Consider the following 15,270-nt stretch of genomic DNA (forward strand, 5'->3'; position numbering starts at 1 on the left):
TTTTTGTGGGCTTGTTTTTTTTCCACCCCCTTGCCTCATTGAGTCTAAGGGAGATATTTAGCTCCTAACAGGAGTTGTTTCAATTCAGTGAGGCACAAGATTTGGGCAAAATATTGCTATAGTTTGTGGAAATATTAACGATGATTGGTGAGAAATATGATGTATGACTTGTAGCCTTCTGGCATGTTCTAATTGTGCTGAGTGCAAATAATATTTTTAGAGGTCTTTTGTCAGTTAAACAGTAATGAAAAGCAATCTCTTTCATTTGAGGTTTCTAATCAGTTCCAATTATCTGCAGATCATATATAGAATAAGCAGGAACTTTGAAGCAAAATCACTTGATGGACAAGATTATTATCTTTTTCATTGTTACTATGGTTAGATGTGATGTCTTGAAAACAATTCAGTATAGGTAAGCTAAAAGCTCACAGTTTTTGGCAGGTGTTGCTGTATATGATTACAAAATATTATTTTCTGCCTCTGAATGAAGCTATGGTATCACTGCATTAGGAAAACCTGATTTTTCAGGGAAATTTACAGATCTTATCTTCCATTTAGTTCCCTAAAATCTGGATTAAGAGCACTAAGTAAGAATAGTTTGAGGGATTGTATTGCAGTCTTACTTCACACTGACCTTTTTATATTGTTCTAGCTTGCTTTTTTTTTTTCCTCTGTACTGTAACTTATCATTAATATTCCTAGGTAGACAGAACAATGTGCTAGCACGCCTCATGGGATCTTCCCAGATAGTGAAGTGTGTGTATAATACACTGACAGACATGTTAACCTTCTTAATTTGCCACTGGTATTTTTTTGTTTTATTTTTAAAACTAAATTCTTGCTTGTCTATGTCACTGTGAATTACATGTAGCAACCATTAAATTTCCGCCACAATAGATCAGATAACAAGATAACATTAAATCTGAAGTTTCTAAAGGAATACATTATTAAATCTCTAATTACTTACAAGACAGAGCAGAGGAGCATATAGCTAGGGATTGTAATTAGGTAAACGTGGAAAATCAGAACAACTTTTTAAAAGATTATTTTACTATATATAACTATCATAAGGTATAAGCCTACCAATCATTGTCATATAGAAAATTAAGCTGTCAGGGCATTCTCTATTACCTTTCTGGATTTAAGGTAAAGTGCATTTAATGAGCACTGTTACAAACAAACAAACAAATATTTTTGAGACCGTTGTGTTTGTATTGTGCTAAGATAAATCCTGGTGTAATCTCATTGCTCCTGTTTGGTTACACCAGCAATAACTTTGAACCATGAAATTAAAAGCAGGTATGTCTTTCCAAGAGCAATTTAAGTCATTAAAGTGTAACTGTAATTCTTTCACATCCCCACTTATGTCTGCCAAAAGGTACTGCTCAGTAGTTATATCAGCCAAGCTGCCTTACTTAGTGTCACTCATACAAGCTTCTGTGTACAGACTTTTATTCTGCAAAACAATTGAAAGTGTAGAAATCACGAACTGCTTTGTTAATTACTTACATGTTTTTTTGACCCCGTGACTTGAAAATTCCATCAGTGAGAGTTTGATTGTAACAGATGCTGCTCAAATTGGGATGAGAAAGAGAAATTGTCCCTGTGTGGACACTGTGCTCTTTCTAACACATTAACAAAAAAACTCAAATTATGTTTTCATGTGTTCTGGAAAGTGACATTCTCAGGGAAAGAAGTGGAAGAAATACTACAAAATAAATAATCTAAAATATCTAATAATGCATGATACCTACACAATGGGTAGAATATTCTAGGTACTGGCAAAGATTAAATGTTTTAAACTTTTCTTACAGAGTTAACAGAACTGAACAGGAAGAGGACTATAAGCCTTAACTACTGCAACTTCCTAAGAGTAATAAATACACTTTTAGAAAGTCTCAATGGCAGGTCTGACTTTTAATGCACTTTTAGTTTGTTTATTGTTGTTGAGAGTTTGCACACGTGTGCTTAACATGCTAGGAATGACCACGCTTAAAGTGAAGAGTAGTTGAATAATTGAAGCAGGGTGTAAGAGGTCACTTGCACTTTCTCCGTTACGTACTTCAGTCTTGGTTTGATCCAAACCACCCTGGGTACCAGGGAAGTGCAGAAGGATGACCCAGGGGAAAATTACTGGTTAAGAACAATGTTTACTTCTTTTTGACACTTTCATTCCTGAACTGTGTGCATCAACAAATTATTGGACAGACTTGGGCAACGAGGCTGCACAACTGCAGTTCAAGTCACAATTTTACTTCTAAGAAGTGAAATTTCCTAGATGTATGCTGTATAATGTAGCTAATGACAGAATTTGAAAAATAATTTAGTCCAGTATAAGAGAAAACAATCCATATTAGAATCATAGACTAGAATCATAGAGTCATCCAGGTTGGAAAAGACCTTTAAGATCATGAAGTCCAACCATCAGCCCTACACTCCCATGACCACGAAACTATCTCCAGAAGCACCACGTCTGTTTTTTGAACACCTCCAGGGCCAGTGCCTCCACCACCTCCCTGGGCAGCCTGTTCCAATGCCTGACCTCTTTCAGTGAAGAATTTTTTCCTAATATCCAATCTGAACCTCCCCTGGTGCAACTTGACCCCATTTCCTCTTGTCCTATCACTGGTCACTAGGGAGAAGAGGCCAACACCCACTTCACCACAACCTCCTCTCAGGTAGTCGTAGAGAGCAATGAGGTCTCCCCTCAGCCTCCTCTTCTCCAGGCTAAGCAGCCCCAGCTCCCTCAGCCTTTCCTCATAAGACCTGTTCTCCAGACCCCTAATCAGCCTAGTTGCCCTTCTCTACACCTTCCCCCACAGGCCAGGATGGTGTTGGCTTTCTTGGCACCTGAGCACACTGGAAACTTACTACAATAAGAACGTGCTGCTCCTGTTTTGTTTATGCTGACGGCTGAAAGGAGTGAGTCATTTAAACAGGTCTGTAGTAAGTAGTTATATATAATGTCATAGTTGCCTAAAGTGATTCTGATCTTTTCTTAAAAATAAAACCAAAGTACAACACAGATCTATCTGTGTAGCACTTTTCTTCTTTTGACTTGTGAATTCTATCAACTCCTAGTTATTCTGGGCATTGAATTTCATTAGGTTTGCTGGATTATAGCAAGCCATTCAATTTGTAAGAGATGAACAGAAGATAAATAAATTGATTCTTATCTTGAAATAAGTGGATTTGGCCTTTGTTCTGTGGAAGCTATAGCTCTGGATTAGACCCCAGTAATACAGAGTTGTGACTCGATCCCCATACTCTTGCTCATGCAAATAGCTGGTCAACAACAGCCATTTTGGTGTTTTTATCTGCTGAACAGAAAGGAAATAGGATTTACCTAAAAATGGCACAGAATCAGTGACAATGCACAGAGTATCTTCCTTCTTGTTAGTTGTTTAACAGCTGGGAGTATATTATGATAACTTTTAATCTGTTTTTAAGCTCTTTGATGATTTAAGCGTTCCTTCATAATGTTCCTAACCAGATCTCTGAAACAGTGCTGAAAGAAGCTTGTTTATGAAGACTGGTGGATTATTTTTCTTGGGAAGTTATTATTCTAGTTCTGATTTTGCTATTGGCACAATATGCTGGGCAGCCATTTTTAAGACATTAAACATGGGATAATCTAAACTCTCACAGTTGTGTTTGAAGATGCTTTGCCTTTCAGTGGACATTTGTCTAAAAGCCGTGAAACAGGCCACAGACTGCTCCTTCCTACTTTTTTGTCTGTGTCAGTCATCTTTTTATGATGATCTATCTGCATATAAATATAGCATTTGTTGTGCAACAGGGATTTATATGGCATTGAAGAGGTATTTCTGTTTCTTATTTTGAACTGAAGGGAGATGGTTTTAAACTTTACAGCAGTGTAGATAAACTTGAATTTCACTGCCCTGGTCATGAAGAATGTACTTGGTGTGAAATTTGGTAGTGAAATTTAACTGTATGGCAGCAGTACATTGTGGTTTGTGAAAAAAGAGATGGAGTAAAGGAGAGAAGAGAGAGTGGAGCTGTCAGCAGGATTCTTTAGGAGCAGACACAGTGGGAGTCTTTTCTTGCTTGACTCCCTTACTCTACCTCTTCAGAGCTTTAGAGCTCTGCAGAGAAAGTATCTTGTACAGAACTGTTCTGCTTGCTCTCAGTTGTCCTCTTGCCTGATGAGTGCTCTCTCCTCCAGGAAGCAGATTTTTTGTTTGTGAACTGGTAGTAATTCAGGGTCAACCTCAAGCTCTGGGAGAGGAGACCTCTGTTGATATAGGGGATTCAAGAGAGGGGAGACTTTTCCATGGCTGTTGAGTACTTGTAGCAAATGCCTATTTTCCCTGTGTCTTAAGCTGACTGCAATGAGTTCTTTTGACCCTTGAGTTTTGTTAAGAGTTAAGACCTGATTGTCACCAGTGTATTTAATTTTTCTGTGTGCATTTCTGTAAAATGGCTTTCATTAAGGAAATTAATTTGATAAATTATTCCATATTGCATGAGTTCAGACACTGTGGTTGGTTATAATAGAAATTCTTACACAGATCACCCTTTTGGGATGTTTTTTCTTTAGCATTTGTTATGTTATCTATTTCCTGTTCTGCTCTACAAACATCAGTTCTTTCAGCTATCATGTGTATCACTGTAATGCTTGGACAGAGATACTGTGATTCAGTTCTTAGTTCTGCTGCCTACACCTTGCCCTCAGTTTCAGGAAGGAAACTGTTCATTATGAGCTTCCAGAATAGCAGGGAAACTAGTGGAACTTGCATCAGTGTCACTGCTTGACCCTGTAAGAACTGAAGCTTCACTTTTATTATACTATTGATAAATTCTGTACAGTTCAGCAAGGTGGCACCTGATCTAAAATTCTGACAGGGATCCAGGATGATTGGTCTTTCTGGGTTTTAATTCTGTGGTTGGAGTTGTTTGTGTGAATGACTATTTAAATACAGTACAAAATGCTATTGAGTTGCAGTGGCTTAATTGTCCGTTTAAATGTCACAGGTAGAGGAGGATGATGATACTGAATCGCGAGAGGAAGAACTGAAAAGTTATTCCAGAAGAAAGATTTTTTCCAACTGGAGCCGCTATGAGGATACAGATAAAGAGGGACAGAATGAAAGTGGGGAATCACAGAGAGGAACAGACTTCAGTGTTTTGCTTAGCTCAGCAGGTAAGCATTTTCTACTCTGTAGATAGTTCCTTACTTCTGCATTTTGAAATGTTACTGCTTTTCTGGCTGTTGCCTTTGATAATGAAACAGGACCCTAGAATACCATTCCTATCTGCCTCAGTGATGTATTAAGGAGTGTTCAGACTCTCCATGGGAGCAGCCTTATAGCATACAGGCTGAACCAGACTGTGGCAGATGAGGAATAAAAGAAGGCAGCTTCATTTATAGCTTTCTGTGAAACTATGTATGGGTCTGAGTGCCTACAGCATCCAGTTATTTTGAGCCTATTCTTATTGACATTATATTTCTTACCGATCTTGGTCATTTGGGTTGATTTCCAGAAAACAAAAAAGATTGCTAGTATGACTAAACACAACAAAGCAGTAAAGCAGCTGCTTTCTGTGGTTTGTTTTGACATAGATTTGTAATGAGCACTGTACGGACGTGTGCATAAATACCAAGTGTTACCCTCCTTGAATATAAAGATTGGTTGTTTTCCTCGCTTTAAAGGATATAATGGAAGGAGAAGGAGGAAGGACAGGCTGTACTAGGTGCTTTTTAACTTTTTTTTTTTAAAGCTATGCATGAATTGTATGGGAAGTTGCACAAAAAACAGTTACCTAAAATTATTTTAGGAACTCTTGGTGTGCCATTGTGTTGGAATACGATTCAGTAAAAAGCTGTAAACAATGTATTATGGGGTTTTTTTTAGCAACTTGGAAGTTCTGAAATCTCTTGTAGATAAATAACTGGATTTTTCAGCCACATCTTAGAGGGGTAAGTTAGAAATTATCTATGATAAAGAAACAAGGACCAGAGCTTTCTTTCTGTGTGCCAGAATCAATTCAGTTTTGCACAAACAATGCAGATTTGGGCCTAAATTGCCAGTTTTAATATAGGATCATGAGATGTGTAGTGACTCTTCTGAATGGTATGTTGAATGGTATGTTGAATGGTGAACAGTGTTAGAGTCAAGGTGACTGGTCTTGATCTCAGAACTGGATAGGTAACATAGCCTGAGGAGCAAAGTAGATATCACAACTCAAAACTTGTAAAATCAAGAGACCTACTCTGAGCTGCTTGTTGCCATGGTTCAGCTTTTTAAAATAAATTTTTAATATTTCTATACTTTGCCTTCAGAATGTCTTTAAAATGTTCTGATGAATAATACTTTTGAACTGAGGATATAAGGAAATACAATATATTTCTACTAGTTTGTATTTTTGGTAAGTTATACTCCAGTACACTTACTACCAACCCATTTGTTTTGCCCCGTAGACTAGACTCTCTTAATGCCTAAAATGATCATCTTGTTAGTTAGTGTTTTTACTAGTTTTTAATTCTAAATGTTTCAATTTAAGAGTACTTTATTTTAGATATATTGTGACTGGTTTTGACATAATACATTGATAAGAAACAAAAATTAAGTACTTTCAGAAGAAGAAGAAAGTACCTTCTAAACAATGCCTGTTTCTTGGAGTCACTTAAAACCCGCTGTGTGTTGGGGACTGTCTTTGTATGGTTTCTTTGGCTTTTGTGCAAAAATTGAGAATGCATTCATTATTTCTAGTGATCTGAGAAGAAGGTTGCATCTGCTTTACTTGATAATTTGACTTCTGTTAGTATATTGTGCTTTCTGAAATTGCACAATGGATTCAGTTCAGTTGCAACAAGCAGTTACAGGAGTACTGAAGAGGAAATGGAGTTGAAGTGCCATTTTTCATGAATTCAAGTGCTTAGAAAGATCATGTAATTTGCTACAAGTTCACAACAATGAAATTAATGCAGCCAGTTAAGAATCCATTGGCAAAAGCTCAGATTAAAAAACTGTTCTCCTGTGTAGCATTTAGGTTTTGTAATACTGAAAGCAAGGTTTTAAAGATTGCCATCTTTCAAGATACAACTTGGATTTATTCCTGGAAAATATCCTGTTGATTGCATGAGATAGGGTAGAAAATAAAGTTTAGGATAATATAGTAAAGACAGAAATTATGCTAGCAGACAAACTTAAATGGAGGAATCCTTGACATCCAAAAATTAAATTTCCAAGATTAGTATTTAAGATTTTGTAAATGTTCTACATGTAATTTTCTAGTTAAAATCAATGAAAAAATAGCAAAATGAGAAGACTAATATTCTGTGATATGGGCATCATGTTGATAATTAGCAGGATTGGAGCTTTTAAGTCTAGTATGGGAACATTAAAAAGCTACAGAGTTACAGGTTGTTATACTGTATTTTTATCAGTAGTAGAGGAAAGCAGGATATTTGTTCTGTGTGGGGAAGGAAGGGGTTTGCAGATATTTGCAGAGGATGGTAAGTCTTTAGGGCATTTTATTTTACATTTTTCAATAGCTTCCAAAGACAGATACTTTTTTTAGTTTTTTGCCTATACTTCCAGCTTGTCCCTGCCTCAAGCCAGTCTCCAGTGCAGCACTGATTCTGTCTTTTCAATCAAATATTTAGGCCTGACTAGTTCCAGGCTGTCTCTGACTGTTCCTTATCTCTCCCTGACTGTTCCTTGTCTCTCCACTATCAGCCTTTGCCAGCCTACTAATTCTTCCCATTTTTCTCTTGCTTAGCTTAATTTTTCTTGTCTATGTTTCTGATTCCTGGTGGTGGGTCATTTCTCAGTCTTAGGTTGTGAGCCAGCTCCTTTCCACATGTTCACTAAAATCCAGCTCTATCAGACATATTCTGCCCCTCACTCTATTCAGTCCTGGTGAGCCCCACTTCTGAGTTGTTCTACCTGGAATTGCTCATTTGGCTTAATTTTTCTCTCATCCACTCCCACATCATGGTCTTAGATTCCTTCTAGTTTCTTTCCTTGTCTAGTCAATCCCAGTTTATTTTCTGAAGCTTCCAGTTCTAGTCTCCATTCAAGCTGTTTTCTCTATCTTCCGTCCACATGCTCTGTTGGTGTACTTTAAATCCTACTCAATTACCCAACAATATGAAGTGACAGACCACTGTTTTCAACTATGGTAGAGATATTGGTGAGATATATTAGAGGTATCAGGTGAGGCTGCATAAATACTCAAGATGACAGTTTTTGTTCAGTGTTGTACCTAATGCCTGTTAAATGCAGACTTCACTTGCAGTGAAACTCTGGCTCCTCACTTGTAACCAGAGGTTAGAGGAAACTGAATTTACTTGCCTGGCATATTGAGATGACATACAGAAGGTAACTGAAGATGGACTGTTTGATGATTGGTTGTTAAACTCCATCGGATCTTGCTGAAAAATACAAAAAAATTCTGATTTCTAGAAGCCTGTACTTGGCTGAGTCAGGTCAGATTTTTCACAGAATGAGCAGAATATACCTCTCATACAAAAACCAGTCCAACCTCATTTCAAGGTACTGACTGAGGGCAGGAAAGTGGTTATAGCTGTTCAAAGGAAGAACCTAACGGTGTTTTTCCACAGGTCCTTTCATGAAAGAAAAATGCTCCAGCTATTCCTTTTTTTTTATTTTTTTTTTGTTTCCCAAAGGTTGTTGTGAGAGGAGGGTGAGGGAAAACTACCTGAAGCAGATGATCGACATGGAAAATTTCAGGCTGAATAGTTAAAATTCAGCTGAAAATAGTTTTAACTAAGAAGTGTGAGGTGACTTTGATAACACCTTATGTCACTAGTTTGAGAGAGCTTCTTTGGTTAGGGCTTATTATATTTGTGTGTAAAAAAGAGTGATAACTTTAGGTTTTAAGTCTGCTTCTTTCTTTTTTTTCTTTTTTTTTTAGCATTTGATATTTTTTTTAATTAACCTTGAATATAGCAACACAAACTTTTCTTTATTGCTTTTGATGTCTAACTGATGTAAACTTACAAGTCCATTGTGAAGCCTTTAGGGAATATGTCTTGAATCAATGTAGTAAAAATGCTGTTGAAGCGTGAAGAGCAAGAGAAGTGGAAGTAATAAGAACCTTACATTGCTAGAACAATCTTGCCATGTTTGAAGAGATGTCCTCGATTTTGACTGATGAGGGTTAAGTATCATGATATAGATTTAAGAGCCTCATTAGGTTTTGGCTGTGAGTAGATGGTTTAGGTTTAAAAACATGCTTTTAAAAATCTCATTACAGAGTTCATAAAAATGTATCCAGGGACCTGATCAATTTCATTTAAGTGTGGTAGGCATTAGTAGTACAGCAGCCAAAAGCTGCCAATGTACATGCCTCAATAACACTGCACAGAGTTGCAAGATGTGACAATTATCAAGATGAAAAAATGTAATTTTGGACATGGATTTTTTCCTATTTGTTTTTTTTTGGCATGGCTGAGTAATTCTAATGGCTTTAAAGAATCAGAATGAGAAATGCTGTGTAGTTCAAACAAAACTGTGAGAATGGTTTTGATACTGTACAACACATACAATTTCTGTAGGTAGCTAGATCTTGAATACAACAGGAACTGCGGAATAAAAATCAAAAGCAGTCACTGAAGCATGATAGTAATAAAGAGTAAGTATAGGAACTGTGAGGTAGCAGTTAATTTCTGTTCACCTAAAATTTTGTGGTTTTTTTTTAATCGCTTGCTTTTAGGCCTCTCTGTTTAAACTGATGTGTCTATTGCAATATATTGCTGCATTGGTGCATTCATGGTCAATGCATACATGAGTGTCCTGGTTTGAGCAGTATACAGAAGACCATAGAATGCCTGGGAAAAGCTGAACAGATACATTTGTGGAGCATGGTTTGTGTTAAAAAACAGGTTTTCCTTCAGCTTTTCTATCTTAAGTATATACAGGCAGAAATTTGGAAAAAAAATAGTGAAGAGATAATTAGCTTTCTTAATTTCAATGCTAATTCTGCTCAAACAACAAGAATGGCAATAGCAGAGCATGGTTCAGATGCTAAAAAATAATCCGTTGATTTCTAAAATTCTAGAGATTAGCTGAAAATCAGGGTTTTTTTTTCAGAACTGCATAACTAACTTGTTGGTTTGGATTACTGTATATATCAGGGAGCCCACTTTCCAGTGGTTTTCGATTGCCAACGTCTACTACTTTTTGCTTTGTCAGTTCTGTGAAATTATTTATGCCCATAAATGTCCATAGAATTCTGTTTCTGCATCTCTGTTTCTTGTACTACTGAGATATCTATAGACTATGAGGAATTGTTGTTTATCATCTCCAAAAGCATTATTGCTCTGTGCAATAGAGACAAGTATTTTTAAATTCTTTTTTTGCATGTCTTTATGACTGTGTGGGTAACAGATGTGTTTTCAGCTAGTGCATCTTATTTGGTCAGAAATTCAACAGATTCAAAACTTTATGTTCTTGTTGTTCACCAGGTGACATGAGCTCTGTGTAGAACATAAAGATATTGGTTACTTCTTACTACTTACCACCAGTAGGTTACAGGTCTTGAAATAAGATGTTGCAACTAAGGACTGGTAGTAGGTCACTTGAGTATTCCAAGTAGATATGCTCCAGTTAAGGGCATGTGCTTTACTTGCATCATACCTTATGTTCTCAGGTTTTTTGCTACCTCATTCCATAAATGTCCTCTGAGCTTCACTGACATGCTCTTCTCTCCTGGTTCTCCTTCTAGCCCCATTTCAGCACATCAGAACTTTTCTTTTTGATGGTTATGTAGTAGATACCGTTTCCCATCTGTGGAGGCACATTATCCAAGTGGTCTCATTTCCACATGCCACAACAACAGTTGTGGCAGTTACGCCCTGGGCAGTTGGCAGCTTTGGACTTGCTGATAGACCTTGAGATACTGCTGTTTTATAAACCTGTAGGTATCTGAAATAAACAAAAATGCAGCCTCTTTCCCTCTCCCTCTCTCCTTCATAGCCAAAGTAACTTTCCAAAACAAACAGGAAAAAAACCTTTCCTGACGAAAGATTTGCAGTAAAATCACAGGACTTGGCATCAGTGGAAGCTGGTTCTCCATCTGCTCAGTGCTTCCTTCTGAACTGAACATTGCAGAAATTAATCTTTTTTGTTTTAATCAGACAAGCTTATTTTTTTTTTTTTTTTCCTGAACTAAAAATAGGAAGTGCCAGATTTTAAATATTAATTAAATTTTCTTGATAAATGTATTTTTCTGTAATAGGTAATCTGTGCTTATTATATATGCTTTCATATCTGTGCCTTTTTTAGTCCTAAGTTTTATCTAAAATGTAACCAAAATTGTATGATTGAAGTACAGAAGTATAATATGATTCCAAGACTTGAATGCATATAAATATAGGATAACATTTCTTATTTTCATTTTAACATTTTCGTGTCTTAGATCTATATGAATATGTGTGTCAGTGATAGTACTACAAAAAGAATGATAAGCAATAAAGGCAAATCTGAAAGTTTCCAGTATTTTAGAGAGATTTGGGTGCTTTATGATTTAGAATTTAATTGAATTAAGATTCACAGACTAAAGGAGTTAAATTTTGTACCCTTTAAATTCAGCATGGCAAGTTTTTTCCTATTTTAATTTTTCATACCTTGATTTCACTCATTTACTTATTGAATTCCAGATTTCTGGATTTAAAATGTTTTCTAACCAACATCCTTCTCTAATATGTGCCCTTAATCTTTTGCTGCGACTGTATATTGGTGGTATTTCTGCTGAATAGTGTTTCAAGTATGTTTTGGTTATGAAATCTGTAAGTTTAAATTTGGAACAACTTGCCCTTATTCCTGTCTTATTGTTGTCATGCCCACTACTTGAATTTGTAGGCTTGAGAGCTGGATAAAAATGTCCACTCACCCAATTCACTGTCTTTCTTGCCTCATTGTGACCTTTGTTTGTGTATTACCCCTAAAACCAGTTCTGTCTGCCTAGGCCTCATGTTGATCATCATGGTTTCTGCCACATCATCATTTCTGACTTTCCTGCCAGTGAAATCCCCTAACCAAAAATAAATCAATCTGCCTCTTTTATTGAGAATATCTATTATTCTGGTCTTCATTTTCAAAATTCAGTATTTTATTGCCTCTACATTTCTGTTATATTTCTTTTGGTTTTATTTCTTTTTACTTATTTTCTGCCTTTCCTCCTTCCTTCAAATTTTCCTTTTACTTTATGAATGTTTTGGTTTTCCTTGTTGCTGTGTATTACTTTTGATGGATTTTAATATTTCTCTTATGGAGTCCTTTTTACACTTCTGATTCTGAACCACTGTCAAATCCCCTGAATTAGACTGTAAGCATTTTAGAGCAGGGACTTTCTTTTGCTAGCCTGTAAGTATTGGTTCTTTTCCAGTAATGACATTAGTAGATATTACTTTAATGTTAATATTAAAATATGCTGATTGATTTGGAGGACCTGTGTTTGTTTTAATTATAATACTTTTGTTCCATCTCTCAGCAGGCTACATCAGCGAAAAAAAAACCCCAACAACACAGAAATGTTATCAACTTCTATAAAACCAGAATTATTTTTTATGGTGAGGATGTTAAGAGTATCAGATGGAGCAGATTTAATTGCAGAAACCAGACTTCATTTGGTGTTATCTTTCTCGTAAGGATAAATTTATTCCCATTATCAGTTTACAAACAAAATAACTGTGATAGGTACATTTCCTTGTTCATTGACAGATACTTCGAAGTTGTGACTAGACTGCATGTGACCCACGCTCAGAAGGGACTGACAGGCCTATTTCCTAGCAAGATTCTCAGAAATTTGTTTGCAGGAAGCAGTGCTGTTCCTAAACATTGGTTTTGGAGTGAAAGAAGGGCTGTGAAGTAGGCAGTGCTCTGAAGGACACAGAGCATTTACTTCTTAATGTCAGTTGCAGCTCCTCTTGTTCCATTTGGAGTCCTGAAATTCCTCTTCATATTTATTACTGAGGGCTTGGGCTCTCCTAGCCTTTCTCTTCTTTTAATCCTTTCTGAGTCACGCCTATTAATTTTGCTGCTGTTCTTTCCCTGATCTCATCCTGTTGCTTAACAGTTCCCAGTTACTACATCCAACTTCTAGACTGTGCTTTCTCTCTATCCTTCCCCTGCCCCATATGTTTGTCCTGTCCCAATCACATGTTGGCTCCTCATCTGTTTTGTGTTCTCATGCCTGTTGTTCCCTGTCATCTCTCCTTGGCATTTCTGCCTGTTGTATAGGAAGATGGCTCTTCGGAACACTTAGGTTTATTTCCCAAAGGGCTTATTTTTTTGTCTAGATTTGGGTAATTTTCTTGAGTGTCAAAGGTGTATTGAGCTTTGCCAAAGTCTGCCTTTCAAACAAGAGTTGTATCAACTCTCTTTCACCCTCAGGGGAAGTCTTCTGTCCTGTTGTTGTCCTTTCTTGCAAACCAAACCCCATGCATTTGTAAAATTGTGAACTAGAAACTTTTTAAATAAAAATCATGTTTGAGGGACAGAATAGGGTGCGAGTGGGGAGGAATTGTGTTTTCTTTGGTTCTGACTCATTTTCAACCTTTTACTGGAGTGTGAATCAGATGACCTTCCTTTGACAGTACACACTCGTCATCTAAGTTTATAAAGCGTGGTATTTCTGAATCTGCTGCAGATGATTTGAATTGTGAAACTGATCATGCTCTCTTTTTCTTTGTAAGCTTTTGATTGAAAATAGCCTGTGATAATGAGGTATTTTCTTCTGAAATATGTACATGTGCTCAACATGCAGAAGATGTGTCACTAAAAAGTGTGTATCAGCTAGCTACAAAATGTAAGGGGGCAAGGTGGAAGAACTAGTTCAGGATGGGAGTGCTTTAGTAGGATGATATAATTCTACTGATTTTGATGTAATAAAATTTTGGTGTCATAAAGGCTAGAGGCCATAATTGCAGGTATTTCCAGCAATTACATTTTTATTCAAGACACTTGGTTAACTTTCTGTTGGGAAAATGCTGGCAGAATAGAGTTACTAGAAAGCTAAATATTTGAAATTGACAGCTCAGTGTTAATAAGAAGTAAACAGGGTTAGAGTTTTCTGAGGAAGTAAATAAAGCACTAGGACTGCAAGAGGAATAGTCCCAGAGAGAAGGTCTATACAGTTTGTACTTTCAGGAAATGATACTTTATTTGCAGTCATCTTTGTCACCTTCCTGATGCCCAAGGAAGTGTACCAAAGTGGTTTTAATGGAAAACAGCACTTTTGCTCTGGTTTCTTTACTGATGTAGTCTTGTTACTATTTTTCCCCCTAAGTGTACTGCATGTTTCTGAAGTTGTTAGAAGGTAAGAGTTCAGAATGATGAACTACAAATGTTCATTGTTTCTTACTAGATTTGCTTTGGGCTAACTCACTGCAATCCTTAGCCACAAAAACAAGGGTGACATTAGCAAAGCAGAACTTAGGTTTAACTGAAGAGGCAAACAGCCTTCAAAAGCAAAGAACGTTCAAAAAAAGTTTGTAATTTCTCATGTAGATATATTTCTTACTGCATGCTGCTACCCCTTCAAATCTTACTGATTTGAAGACAGACTTGTTCTGAAAGCCCTAACCACATCTCATCTGACTATCTCGCTGTCTGCGCAGGGCTTAGTCATGGTATGTCTGTGGGCCCTGGGATGTGGGGGAACAATTAGTTTGAAAAGGACTGGGAATTCAGCAGCTTACCCTGCTGTCTAAAGACATCATTACTGTTCTTTGTTCATTATCCAGGTTTTCTGTGTAGTATTACTCTTCATTTTGGGGGATAAGTGATCCATCAACCTGGAAAAAAAAAATCTAAAATGCAAATATGAAGTCTGGGCCCTTCAGCATTGGTAACTGTCTCTGCATGTCACTTCAGAGACTACTAACTTGATCTGCCTCCTTAAAAATCAACAAGCTCCTTGTCACCTTGTGTTGTATGCAGAGAGCAACCTGTAGGTGCTGGTTAATTATTCCAGAAGTCTCTCTTAATGCCTGAAACATTAATTCTCTCTGTGTTTATCAAGCTGTCTCTCCTCTGTCTTAAACACGGCTAGTTTTTGTAAACATTTGTTTTACCTTCTTATCTAGAAAAGCATTCTTTTGCTTTGAGGAAAAACAACTATGTATTTCCTGCACTTTTCAGGTGCCCTTCGCAGGTCTACATTACCTCTGCTACAAAAAACTGACAAGGAATTGTATCCAGCACTTACTAGTAGTTCTGCTTAATCCTTGTTTGAAAAGGACATGGTGTCACTGACACAGCAGTGAGGATGCAAGGT

The 15,270-nt window shown here is 36.8% G+C and overlaps 2 protein-coding genes across 4 annotated transcripts in view; one reads left to right on the forward strand and one right to left on the reverse strand.

The window, feature by feature from the left end:
* CHRM5 (cholinergic receptor muscarinic 5) overlaps positions 1-15,270 on the reverse strand; it is a 45,431-nt gene that overhangs the window by 21,727 nt on the left and 8,434 nt on the right. The window lies entirely within an intron of this gene.
* Positions 1-15,270, forward strand: part of AVEN (apoptosis and caspase activation inhibitor) — a 91,047-nt gene that overhangs the window by 14,426 nt on the left and 61,351 nt on the right. For all 3 annotated transcript variants that reach the window (XM_051621646.1, XM_051621647.1, XM_051621648.1), the window contains one exon: positions 4,996-5,164. In XM_051621646.1, coding sequence (XP_051477606.1) covers positions 4,996-5,164 — 169 coding nt within the window. The remainder of the gene's footprint in view (positions 1-4,995; positions 5,165-15,270) is intronic.

This window comes from Apus apus, chromosome 5 (genome assembly GCF_020740795.1).
Source record: "Apus apus isolate bApuApu2 chromosome 5, bApuApu2.pri.cur, whole genome shotgun sequence".
Taxonomy (NCBI): Eukaryota; Metazoa; Chordata; class Aves; order Apodiformes; family Apodidae; genus Apus; species Apus apus.